The sequence below is a fragment of the Falco biarmicus genome, chromosome 4, assembly GCF_023638135.1.
Source record: "Falco biarmicus isolate bFalBia1 chromosome 4, bFalBia1.pri, whole genome shotgun sequence".
NCBI classification, from domain to species: domain Eukaryota; kingdom Metazoa; phylum Chordata; class Aves; order Falconiformes; family Falconidae; genus Falco; species Falco biarmicus.
This window is the reverse complement of record NC_079291.1, coordinates 41,824,704-41,837,752: the sequence shown is the minus strand read 5'-3', so window position 1 is coordinate 41,837,752 and position 13,049 is coordinate 41,824,704. Positions and strand designations below refer to the sequence as shown.

The window sequence follows — 13,049 nt, the reverse complement described above, 5'->3', positions numbered from 1 at the left end:
CTGGGGGAGAAATGCTACCAAGATTAGTGTCTTGAATGATAGAAACACAGCTTTGAAGAAAAATTTAGGTTTTGTAAAAACTTACTTATGAGAAAAGTAAATTTTAGGAAAAGATTAGCTAAAATAGTGGGGTCATTTTAAAGGGTACACAAAACCAGTAAGAACAGCTGACATGTAAATACCTTTGAAGTTATGATCCATTTCCATTCTTCTTAGGTAACCAGGTTAAGTCAGGTAGGTATGTGATTTTGTAACTCTTGTTTCTCAGATGAATGGGATATTTTTTTGCTGTTATCAGTGTAGAAAATTAAGCTTGGGTGTTCATTTTGAATTATCTTAAATTCACGGTATCCTCCCTCCTGTCAGTGTAACAAACTCTCTTAGGTTGTGTAGGCTGAAAACTAAATGTCAATGTTAGATGTATGTCCGTGTGTGCAGAATCTTGACAGCTGGCCGCTGATTAAAAGGCTGCTGGAAAACTTCAGGGAAGCATTATGTTTGAAGAATAACTTTTTCTTCTGCTGGGAAATACCTGCGTTGGAACTCCCAGCAGTAATTTGCAACCAGCCTTGATTACAGAATTCCCTCTTCCTGTCAAACTCCGGCTGTCTCTGCTGTTGGAAGCATCAGGATGTCAGATTGACAGAGCGTAGGAGCTGGGAACATGAACTTCTCTCCCTATAAGCAAGAGCTTTGCCTAGCAGTAGGAATGATGGTGGACTACTAGAGAAGGAAATAATGCTGGGAAGAGAGATGGGAATCCCTCTCAGAGAATGTGCTGGGACCAGGAGGTATATAAGACGAGTTTTTAGATCAAATTCATCATGGCCTGAGGATTAGTGTGCTAGTGCAAAAAGCATTCCCCTTCTACAGCTGTAGATCACCTGCTAACAGAATTAAAGAGAGCAGGGTACAGATGTAAGAGTAAGTGAAATTCAGTTGTTTCATCTTCTGTCACCCTTAAAGCAAGCAAATAAGGGCAATGATGGCAAACGTAGAAGGGAAGGATGTTTTGATAAATGAGAACTTTTAACAGCACGCTAAAAATAATGAAAAAATATGAAGGAAATTATTTTCAGCCTGAGCAAACTTCAAAGAAATCAAACACACCCTCAGTATTCAACATAAAACTCTATAATCAGTTAGTTTCATCTGTTCAAGAACAGATTCTTTCTGGTTGCTCATGGGGAGCTGCAGTGCAATGGGGATATGTCTTTATCACACATAAAGGAGCAAGTTATGGAAGTCCAATTATTGTTCAGTGGAGTTGCACAGCTCCTGCAGATAATTGTTTGGGCACTGTGGTGAATAGCTGTGGATTTCTTGTTTTGTAAGTACAGGTTTAATTAAGAGCCATATGAGTTTTCATCTTTGAGTCAAAGTGTGGAATAGCAGGCATCCCAAATGTGGAGTGTTTGTCTTTCCAAACTATTTCAGGCTATGTAGCTGTGTAGAGTCACAGCTTTGAAAGTGCAGGGGAAAAGGAAGGAAACTAGGGGGAACAGGACAAAGCTCTTTTATCCACCACTCAGTACAGTATACCTGTGGGAGCAGAATGCGTGTTTACCTACAATGCTCTGCCAACTCAATTCAACCTTTACATGCAGGGTTTGCATCTAATAGGATTAGGATGTGTTTAAGACTATTTACTCAGCCTTAAAATAAGGCTGACATTTATACTCAACTCTGAAATGTGCAATTTCCTTTAAAAATTAAGTCTGTATTCAACTTACAATACATTTGTGCTGACATTTTGAAACTGTCATGTGCTGTAGGCCTTCACGCCACTTTGAATATCATTAACATGCTCTATGAGCGTGGGCTGAAGCTGTGTAATAGCGAAATACTGTAAAATCTCCTGAAAAATGTGATCATGTATAAGAAAAACATTCTTCTCTTCTTCATACTTAGAAGAAAATTGCTCTCAAAGGAACAGCAGAGACTTTTTAATGATAGGGATATTACTTGAAAAATAATTAAAATACTACATAATACTTGAACAAAAGCGTGTTTATCCAAACCAGAGTACTTTTCCCTACAAATTGTGTTTCATTTTTTGTGAAGTGAATGTTAATGATGTGACTTTGGCATACAAAACCATTTGGAGAAAAATGAAGTAGGGACCATCGGCCTACTTCATGCCTGTGGCTGGCTGGTATCATTTAGCTCATCTGGAAGTTTCCAAACTCAGGACCAAATCTAGGTTGTGGCCCTTAGAAAACCATCAGGTCACAAAATAGTGGTTCACCTTATGTGTAGCTGAGGGTCACACGGATGGAAGTAATTATTAGAACAGTGAAATGACATGACAATGAAGTTTCTAAAGCAAAGAAAACACTTGTTGTATTGTGCCTCAGTAGAAGTGCACGTAGCATTTGATGAAGTTACTCAAAGCTGTGGATCACAGTTTTGCCTGTTCTGTGACCTGGTCCATCACTGCGCATAATGAATAGCAAAACAATGTTACATATTTGTACAGCAATTTATATGTCCTACTTGTTTAAAATTACTGATTCTTCTCATAGCATCATATTGTATGAAATAAAGAAGTGGTGTTCTGATTTTACAAATCGGACAACTACAATAGACTCATCTGTGGACATTCAAAAGGCAGTTTTCAGATTGGAGGTTGGAGCCCTGATATCTTTTCTCTTACGCTTATGTACAGAACAGTGCTGCTTTTGAATTGTTAGTTGACAGTTGGGCAAACACTTGATGTCTATGTATGCTTTTTGCAGTCCATATGATGTCAGTAGTTGTAATTTATTGTGTTTCACTGAACATTTAAATTTGCGTATTGAAGAAGTCTGTATTGTCTTAGACATAAGCTTTTTTTTAATGTTCAGGATATTGTGCAGTCACAATCCACGCACAAAAAATTTACATTCTTTCTGATAAATGAGATCAGCAGATTTTGAACTTGATGTGCTTAAACACCATCGAAAACATACTAAAACGTCAATGTTTGTTTTGATGCAGATCATGTTAAATTCAAGCTTCTCCTGGCTTTCTGTTCAGCATCTGCATTAGAAAAATCACCTTTCACTGACTTAACTTTCTGCTGACAGCGGTTGTCAACAGCAGGTCCCCCTGGACCACTTCCAACTGGTGCTGAAAATGATGTGTTTACTCCTGATGTAATTGGGACCAATCAATTTTCAAGCCCATTACTGGAAAGGATGACTGCATCAATCTGTAACGGGCCAGAAATGTGTTTGTCTCTTCTACATGAGCTGGGAAACAGTTTTCAACACCATTTGAGTGGGCATCAGAAAAGCTGTTGCCGATGGTGATTGTCACCAGTTAGTCGTTTTCTTAGTGTTGATGGACCCCAAAGTGCAGATGAGAAAAGGGGGCAGAGACACAGCTGATAGGCCATTAGTTAGTGGACTTGCAGCTCTTAGAAAATACTGTGTAGGGATGAACAACAAGAAACAAATTCCCTTGCAGATAGGTGTGCCCAGCTCCTTGCTGACTTCTGTGTGTGCATCTCAAGAGGGCAAAATGTGTTCACAGCTGCTTGTGCATATTTTCATAATTTATTGCCTACAGCTTGGAATAGTTTTGGAATTGGAACAGGGGAGAAGACAAAAAAATGCAGGAAAGGTCTCAGTCCTTTAAAAATAGGTGTACTTGGGTCATCATGTAGTGTAAGTTTCTGTTTGTTGATTGACAACCTGTTTTACAGCATTGTTAGAAATCTGTTTACCTTGCAGCATTGTTGTGCATTCCAACGCACTGGCACCATCACGAAAGGTGAAGCACTTCAGGAATCTCAGCTGGAATAAATAGACCATGTTTATCCTCAGTGGACCTTATGCCTTTTTATAAGAGCTGGAGGTTTGGCCCTATTTAAAATCAGTCTAGTAATTATACGGAAGCCCTGAATATTTTCCAAGCTTTGTGAAAACTAGTGGCAGTTCAGAGTATGTAATCACATTTGGGATTAAAGATGAAAAATGGCTGTTGTTCAGATTATCGTTCTTTTTAAAAAATATTCAACAATGTAATCACTCTATTGTAATTTCAGATTGGGGTAGAAAACCATATTAAATTTAGTTGGTATTGTAATTAACTATCTGAAACTTCAAAACTGGAGTTGGTACAGGTTTTTTTCTGTTTTTGTCCCTGCTGCTTTCTCGCTTGCATTTCCCACTGGTTTGCTGTAATTCTCTATTTAGGTCTTTCACTGCTGCTCCTAAGTTGTCAGTTATCTTGGTTACTTTTTCCTATGCAAAGGCCAGTTTGAGCAGATGTTTCGTAGACCTGTGGTCCTCATAAAGAGAGGAAATTCTTGAGCATTTGGTGATTTTTTTGGTAGAGCCTGAGCAACCCTTTCAAGTGAAGACTGAGTAAGGGCATTGTGTAGTGCTTGGAGATTCCAGTCAGGGTTTGAGCCTCTTGGTAAGGGGCTGAACTAACTCAGGATAAAAGGTGGGCCCTTCCCTGGGTGCTTCTGATGTTTCCTTTCTTTTGTTGCTTGACCAGGCTTTATTTTCTCTTCTCCTCTCTTGTAGGCTTCTCCACTTTCCATCTTCTTGGTGCGCATTGGGTGCACACACCGAGCTGGTTGCTTTGCCCTGTCTACATCTGTTCCCCTGCTCTCGGAATAGCTCTGGTTTTACTGTTCTAACAGAGGACTATAAAAAAAAAAAAAATCACTGGATGGAACAGAATAGCAGCTGTGTAATAGAGGCCAGCACACTGTCCCAATGGGAAGGGGTCAGCATCCAGGGATTGAGGTTATTCAGGAAATGGGAAACATATTTTTTCTTTCTTTGGCCTACCTCTGACAAACTACTGTTCTGCTGCATAACATTTTTATTCTCACTGGAGTATGACAAGCTGCAGAATGGAGCAAATATATATTGCAGACATTTGTAAAATGCTAGATGACTTTCCCTCAGACATAAGTAATAGGTATACTGGTTTAGGTGCAGGAAGAATAATAATTCACTCAGGGAAAGCTATAGCAATTGGCCTTGCATCTAATATAATTGGAAACGGTGAAATATAAAGGACTGTCACTGTCTTATCACCCCTCCCCCTTCCCCCCTGAAATTAACCACAATCCATTATTTCATGTACTATATGATCATGTCATTTGGGAGCAATAAGTGACCACATTTCCTCAACTTTATCACCACTATTCTTGATTCTCTGTTGTTAAATTCACTCCATTCCTAATTTCTATTTTGAGCACATATGCTGGCCTTTAATTTGCGATTTACATGGATGATAGGGTGCTATTCAGAAACCTGTTTCTGCTGCCTTTGTGGTTTTCACCTCACCTCATGTGGTCATTAGGATGAACAGCATATAATTAACTAAATTCATGTAAAGCCCTGAATTTCAAATGCTTGTCTGTACATCTAGTTTCTTAAAAAAAATAGAGGAAATATAAACCTAACCAAAACAAAACTTCCAGTGGTTTTAAACAAGCTGTAAGAATCAGTTTCTGTTTTCTTGATAGGTGATACTTGGAGCTGTATTAATCCAGCCTATTTATTTATTTATTTATCTATCTATCTATCTATTTATTTATTTATTTATGAGTGATTATACTTGTGTGTCACTCATTGTAGGTTAAAAATTATATGATCTATTTGTGGGCAAGCGGCCAACAGTGAAAGCCTGTTTAGCTTGTCTACTTATCTGAAGCCATATAGATGCAAAATTACTTTCCCATTGCCTGTAAAATACTTGCCAAAAAGTAAGATTTTTTTAAAAAATAATTTTATTTTTAGAATAACATTTCTAGAAATTATGTATTATCATTGAGTGCTGAGTTTGTTGAATTTATTGTGTTGTACCCAGAGTGAAACTCTACATAGGAAATAAGAACTAGATGTGGAGGTTATAAGTGAAGCTTCAAGCTGAGGACTTTCTTGATGGTGAAATATTACCTTGAGAGGTTGATTAATGGTGTTAAATAACAGAAGAAAATCTAAAAGACTGCCCAGTGAAGCAGGACTTATTCTCATACCATTTCCTGTAGATTTCATTTTATGTTCTCTAACTTTTGCCTGAAATTTCAATTTGTCAGACACTTTTGAATACTAGGGATGATTTTCTTAATCATTCAGAATAATTCAGTAAGACAGCTCTTGGAAATTGGCTTAGATTGGCACATGTGCTACAGCAAGGGAGAGGAAAAAGTCTACAGACCCTGAAGAGGGAGAAGAAGAGTCACTTGTGGTCTCAGAGCTCCGTCACGTACCTGAGGTCTATGCTGTTCCTGCAATTGTTTTGCTAAATGGAGAACATTTGGACTCTCTTACCTGTGGTTTAGCCTTCTGGCCGAAGTTTTCTGAGCCCATTCATTATAGTAGTGGCTTTGTACAAACAGGAAGATTCAGTCTCGTACTTCATGTGCTGGAACACTCAGCCTTCTTGTTCCCATGATTGTGTAAAGGGGCAGATAAGTGGAGTTGTGGGGAGTGGGGGATGTTGAGGTGGAGTTGTGTCATTGAATTACATATCAGCTGCACAGCTGCCTGTTACTGAGAAAGATGGTCACTGTGGTAGAATTACAGTTTCTGTTTGGTGTAGCTGCAATCTGCTAGGCTGCGGTGCTCATGATATCATAGGGGGTTAGTTTATATTAGAAAAGGGCACGGCATAGAAAAAATTCTGTACTCTTAGAAGTCCTCTGAAATTTAATGATAAAACCTAATATTTAGGTTTTTGCAGTGCTTTCATATTCTGCTACGCTTCTAACCAAAACCATTTTTCATTTTAATATTGTATTTTATGCTTCTGAATGTCTTCCTTATCCTGTTAACCTATGTGTGGGTCTTGCTAAATAATCCCTGTCAAGCTGGACTGTGTTGGAATAAATGAGGCAGAGTTCTATTGGATTTGATGGCTGAGTTGATAGGTCATTCAAAGCTTATTTATAAACTTCAGATGCTTTTGATTGTTTATTTTAAACAAAACTGTTGTGTTTTTTTTTTTTTTGACAGGTATCCTATAAGAAGGATGTCCAAGATACTCATAGGTACACTGAAGTGCTGAACAGGCCAGACATAAAGATAGCAACCGAGATAACAAAGATAATAAGTGATGTATGTTTTCCTGTTACTTTATTTGTATTTTTTAGACTTTATTCCAATTTCAGTCCAATTATTTAGAATGCTGCTGAAATTCTCAAATGTTATGAGCAGGAAACCTGCAACCCCAAATCTGGTATGGCCTTTACAATTACTGGTCATTGATCTAAAGACATTAAACTTACTAAAGTTAGTTTTGTTTCATCTTTAGTCATGATAAACATTCTCATAATAAATCATATGCTTGTATGCTGTAGTGCATGTCAGAAGACATACCAAGCCTTTTTTCATCTCAGTACAAGAGAAGCTTGCATCCCAGGACTCCCCTTCTTCCTTCCATCTTGGCTGGCAGTGACAGGGAAATGCAATTCCCCGCTGTCCTTCTGCGAGCTGTGCAAACACACTGCTGCTTGCATGGGGGCTCTCCTCCCTGAACTCCCCTCTCAAATTCTTTGCCCTCCCACCGTGACATCTGCTAATGGATAGGTCAAGGAGCAGTTTGAGAAGCAGCAGCATGTGATGCAGTTTAATATTTTATTGTAGACAATTCAAACAATATATATATTGAAAGTCCTGAGCCAAGATTTTAAGTAACTGCTGATAGTTTAATGTGGGACTGACTAGGCACCTATGGGGAAACAGTTTTAAGAGATCTGAGATTCACCTTTTAAATATTCAGGATTTTCTGAAAACCGAGAACTTCTACTAAGTCTAATGTTCAACACCCACATTTACTCATTGCTGTTCTAGCCTCCTTCGAGTTAGAGCGGCTTTGGGACTTCGATTTCTCTCAGTCTGTTGTTATGATGTGTTCGTGCTGATTCACAGTGCCTGACTAATGCAAGATGCCTATTTTAGGCAATGGGTAATTTTGTTAGTGATACTGCAGAGCACCCATTGTGAATTCGTCCGTGCTGTTTTCTAATGCATTGTGGGGAAAAAATGCAGCAATTTGCATGGGAGCCAATTCAGCTGGAAAGATCATGTTAACATCGACCTTGCAGGGCTAATTCTGCTCTGTTACACCAATGCAACCTCACTGCCATCCGGCAAGATTGCAGTGGTAAAACCGAGAGTGGAATTTGACCTTAAGTTTCAAAAAAGCTGCCCCTCAGCCTAGTTTTGTTTCAAGACTATTTTCAGCTGCTACAAATATTATTGTGTAAACTGCATACCCTGTCATAAGAAATGCTGAGCCACTGTAACTCATTCTGCCCTGACTGGGAGAACAATATTCCTTAATAGCTTAAGCTATGCATTTGGTTAAAGTTGAATTTTGTGAATGCTGTGCATTGTGTTCTACAATAATGAAATACCACGTTGTTAAGGAGCTGAAGCCTGAGAAGGGCTTTTTTTTTTTTGGAGCTGATTAGAACAGTGGTGTCAATGCAGATCACTAAATGAGACTTTCCTACTAGCTTTAATGCTTATGTTTCTCTTGATAAAACAGAAGCAAATAATTTAATAGTGATTCATATTAATTTTTTAAAGGCTGAGTACAAGAAGGGAAGGGGAGAGATGAATAAGGAACCTGCTGTACTTGGAAGACCAGATTTTGAACATGCTAAAGGAGTTTCAAAACTCTTAAGCCAAGTAAGATTATCTGTCATTTTACAATGTCTTCATTCAGATATCTCATTCCTAGTAATGCAAGAAAATATTTAGATTTTTACTTGATTATCTCTAATTGCATGAAGATTATGTTCTCAAACTTTTCATATATTATGGCATTGACTGGTAAATTTAAGATTCTTAGGAAACAATATACATTTTTATGCAAAAATGTAATTAACTTTGACTGGTACAACTCATCTCTTATGGAGATGTTGTATATTTATACAGATTATCTAGTATTTCTGAAATATTAACTGTATGTAATTCAGAGGCAAATTTTGCTACTCATTCAGTTTGAGTGGAACCTTACCCTGTGATTAATCCCACAGAAGTAACTGGGGTCTTTTGTGTAACTGCTTGCTAATGAGATCTGAATTTGGCCTGACATGTAAACCGCCCGCCTTCCCTCCCCCTGAAACTGAACCTTTTCTGTACTACTTTCTGTTATATATTAACCTCAAGGAAAAAGAAGAAAAGAAAAGAGAGATCACTTTAGTCCATAACTAAAATAAAAACTGGAAACACAAATATTCCCACTTTTCCTCTTATGAGTCTTCTACTTATAAGACTACTACAGATCAGCCTGACATTATGAGAAGGGATTTTTGACTGCTGACCTGTTTGTTGTTTTTGTTCATTTGTTTGTTTTTAGTTTGGTGGTGGGGTTTTTTTGTTTGTTTTAGTTCAGTGGTTTTTTTCTTGTTTTCTGGAATAGTTCTTTAACAGTGCCTTGCATAATCCTTGCTAGTAATCCTGTCAGGCTACACATAGAGCTTTTGTAAACCCAGAACAAGTTCTGCCCTCCTGTAGGAGGGAGAGCATCCTTTGATTGGAGAAGGCCATGTCAGCCTTCCTGGAACTGGGAAAAAACCCCAAATGTAGTAGTGTATACACTGGAACAATCTGAAAGTCGATGTTGTGTAACAAATACTTGTGATTTGACTAGACAGTAAACATCTTCCCTAGAACTAGCATAAAATGAGAAGTGTCAGAGAATAAGCTGCAAAACAGTGCAGTGTCTGTTTGCAAGAGGTTGAGCTCCTTTTGCTATCACCAAACATTGTCCTTAGATGTCTGCTACTTGATTACCATTTTCACACTGGATCATCATCAATTTTGAAGCATTAATACTGCAAAAATGGAAAAAGAAGAAAATACATGAAGATTTATTGCTTTGTTGATGACATGTTCAGAATCAAAATGTGTGTTTTCCAAATCTCTTTCATCCATTTTGTAATGGCAAGAGATGCTAAGAGTTTCTTTTGTGTATAGCATTGTGCAGGCTTAGAATTCAACCTGTGCTTTCTAGGAAGACCCAGTGCGATGCTGCTTAGACCTGGGTGTCACTTACAGGAAAGAGAGCTGTCTGTCATTTAGCAAACACCTTTAGTGGCTTTTAAAACGGTTTGTATCTAAATTCAGTGTGTGGTATCCTTTATTTCTACTCAGTGGCTGTCTACACACTCCTTTCTTTGTATCCTATTTTAGAATCTAGTGGGTTTGCAGCTGCCTGTCACTGCAAATGGGACTAAAGCGCATCCCTTTCAAATAGTCCTCTCCATCTCACCAAGCCTGGTACACTTGAGGTTATGGGCCAACAATTGCAACAATCAAAAAATACCAGCTGGATCGTGGGGTCCTGCAGGCTGATGCTGAGCCAGCTGCATCAGAAGCTTCATCGATGCACTTTTCATCTCATTTTTGTTAGATGTGCTTTTTCTCTTGGACAATGCGTGCTGCATCTGCAAAAGCTTTATAGTAGAGTCTCTTCACTGCCAGGGACTGGGATGGCAGTAGTTCTAGTTGAGAATCCTGCAGAAGAGAACATTTGGTGTGCAAGAGAGTCCAAGTAGTGCAGAACGTGTGGCAGGAAGAGAGGAGCAGTTGACAAAATGTAGTTTGCTTACAGCTTATTTGTAAAGGAGATTCTTACTGAACCTTGGTGGCCCAAACTCTGCAGCCACTGGGCCTGGATCCAGCGTTTTGGGATCTTTCCTTCTCTTGTCCTCTCCTCAGTCTTCTACACTGTTGTGGCTACTTGCAGTGTGCGTGATGGGGAACGTACTTTTAGAAAGGGAAGCAGTGCTTCAGCCCGCTACTCTGCTGCCAGCCATCTGCATACAGCAGCATGGCAGCATGGAGGCTATAAATACCAAGCTGCTTTCAGCAGTGGGGAGCTGCACTCAGCAATTCCCCACCTCCTCTGAAGGAAGGGCAGTGACCATGAGTTGTCTAATGTTTTTATATATTATTTGAATCATTATAACACTTGGACACACTGATCGTAAATCAAGAGCACAGAAAAATGAAGATGACCCCTGTGTCCAAAGAGCAGCGTGGTGGGGCAGGATGAGGATTGCACCTGTGCTGTAGGGGAGGGACAGCCCTAAATATGGGTCAGTCACGTCAGTCCTCTTCATGCAAAGATCATGAAGCAGGCTTATAACAATTACAAGATTTTAAAAATAGTAAAGTTAATGATCTCTTTATTGTCTCCAGACTTTCTGGCTTTTAGGGTTTCCATTTGTTTCTCAGCAAATGGGAGCATTATGAACTTTTTGTGCTGAAAGTTGATAATCTCCCTTTATAGCATGAATCTGTAAGCTGCAACATGCAGAGAAATACTAGTTATTTGACCCTCACAGTAAATTTGCAAAGTTGACAATTCTGATGGATGTAATGGGAAGAGAAGATGATAACATGTTTTAATGTGGTGCATATGGGTAGGTAATTTAGAGAGTATAGAGAACAGGAGCAAGAAGAGGTCAGGCAGTGTGGGTGTAACGAAGGGAGAAAGCAATCAAGGCAAGCAGGAAGGCAAACAAAGCGAAGAAAATAGTGTTAATGTTTGACTGGCACTCAAGGCTCTACAAAATCAGTGTACCCCCCCCCCTTCTTTTTTTTTTTTTTCTCTCCTTTTTTCTTTAACAAAGCTTTTGACAACAGCAGCAGCAAAAATAATAGCTCCCAGAACTAGTATATTTACCCACAGCACGCGGTAACCCCTTTCTGTTGGTTTTAAACCAAATTTTAAACAGAAACTGTGTTAGCCCTTGTGAAAACATGAAGCTTGTCAATTTGCTGAATGTACATTGTATAACTTGGGTTATTTTTTGTGTTTTTTATAAAAACAAGCTCTTGTTTATGTTTCCTAATGCATTTTATTAGGTTTTTCAAGAGCTGCTGTTGTCCCTTATAGTGTTCAATAATTGGTTTTATCATGAATAATTTTGGATATTTGTATTTTGTACTGGATCTGGTGCTTATTGTTTCAGGGATAAAATTGTTAAAGGTAGAATGTTTTTCAAAACATACCTCATCTGAGATTATCAGTAACAACACAAAGAGCCTAGGATTTTCTCAGTGTTTCTTTAAAGTCTGCTAGTGCTTTTAGCAACCAATATTTTAATTTAACTCTTTGTTTATGTTACATTTTCTTCAATATCTATGTATTCTGACAAGTTTTTACTTTTTTAAAAATACGTTTTCATATGGTCATGAGGAAATGCTTTAGCTGCAAATGTCTGCTTCATCTTGGTATCCCAGTGGTTGAATGATTCAATTTTGGTAGTTTCTTTGTAAATCTGAACAGTGGGTGATGTCATCCACTTCTGAAACTGAACACTCCCTGTGTGAACAGCTTTGAACTACAGATTTGATTTAGGAATGTTGCTGCAAAGCTTCAAAAGACACTGCTCTGTCCAGCTGCAATTCTGACTTTTATAGGTTTTGTGCAAGGCCGATGAGAATTTTGTTTATCCAGGCCTTATTTAATTCCAGTTTGGTTTTTCAGGGATCTTGTTGTGTTAAAGCCTGCAAAGTCTGCTCGCTCTTCAGCAACAATTAGAGAACAACCTCCACACATTTCTTTTAGATTAACCCCATACATACTCTAAAAAAACCAAACCCAAACAAGACTTCAATTAAGACAGTAAATAAGTACCCATTGTTTCAAACACTCATTAAAGTAAAGCTTTTGGTTAATGATGAAATTTGTAATTAAGCTTCCACTAACAACTGTCATTTCTACTCCCACTTTTTGTTTGCTCTTCCACTGTGCTATAGCATTGCTAAGACCTCCCCCCTTCAGATGTTTTAGAAATCATCGATGAAGTACTTCTCTTCCTTGTTTTTAATCACAACCCTTTCTCTTGGGCGTATTTTTCCCCTTTAAACTGCATTCATAACTTTCTCCTGTTTAAAAGAAGGATAAATACCATGTGTGTTACTTCACAGTGACTCATCCATGGGCTTGCTCTTCTCCTTTCTCCCTCTCCCACCCCACGCTTTCTTTCAAAAGGGAGAAAGAAACAGGAAAATACCGATAAAAGAGAAAGTGAATGCATGTGTAGCTTTCAATGCGACGAATCCCTTATGAGAAGT

General features: G+C 38.5%; 1 protein-coding gene across 2 annotated transcripts in view; it reads left to right on the top strand.

The window, feature by feature from the left end:
* NEBL (nebulette) overlaps positions 1–13,049 on the top strand; it is a 269,698-nt gene that overhangs the window by 189,713 nt on the left and 66,936 nt on the right. The window contains exons 6-7 of one of the 2 annotated variants that reach the window (XM_056336350.1): positions 6,966–7,067; positions 8,544–8,645. The exons of the other annotated variant lie outside the window; for it this stretch is intronic. Coding sequence (XP_056192325.1) covers positions 6,966–7,067; positions 8,544–8,645 — 204 coding nt within the window. The remainder of the gene's footprint in view (positions 1–6,965; positions 7,068–8,543; positions 8,646–13,049) is intronic. 2 annotated transcript variants of the gene reach the window in all.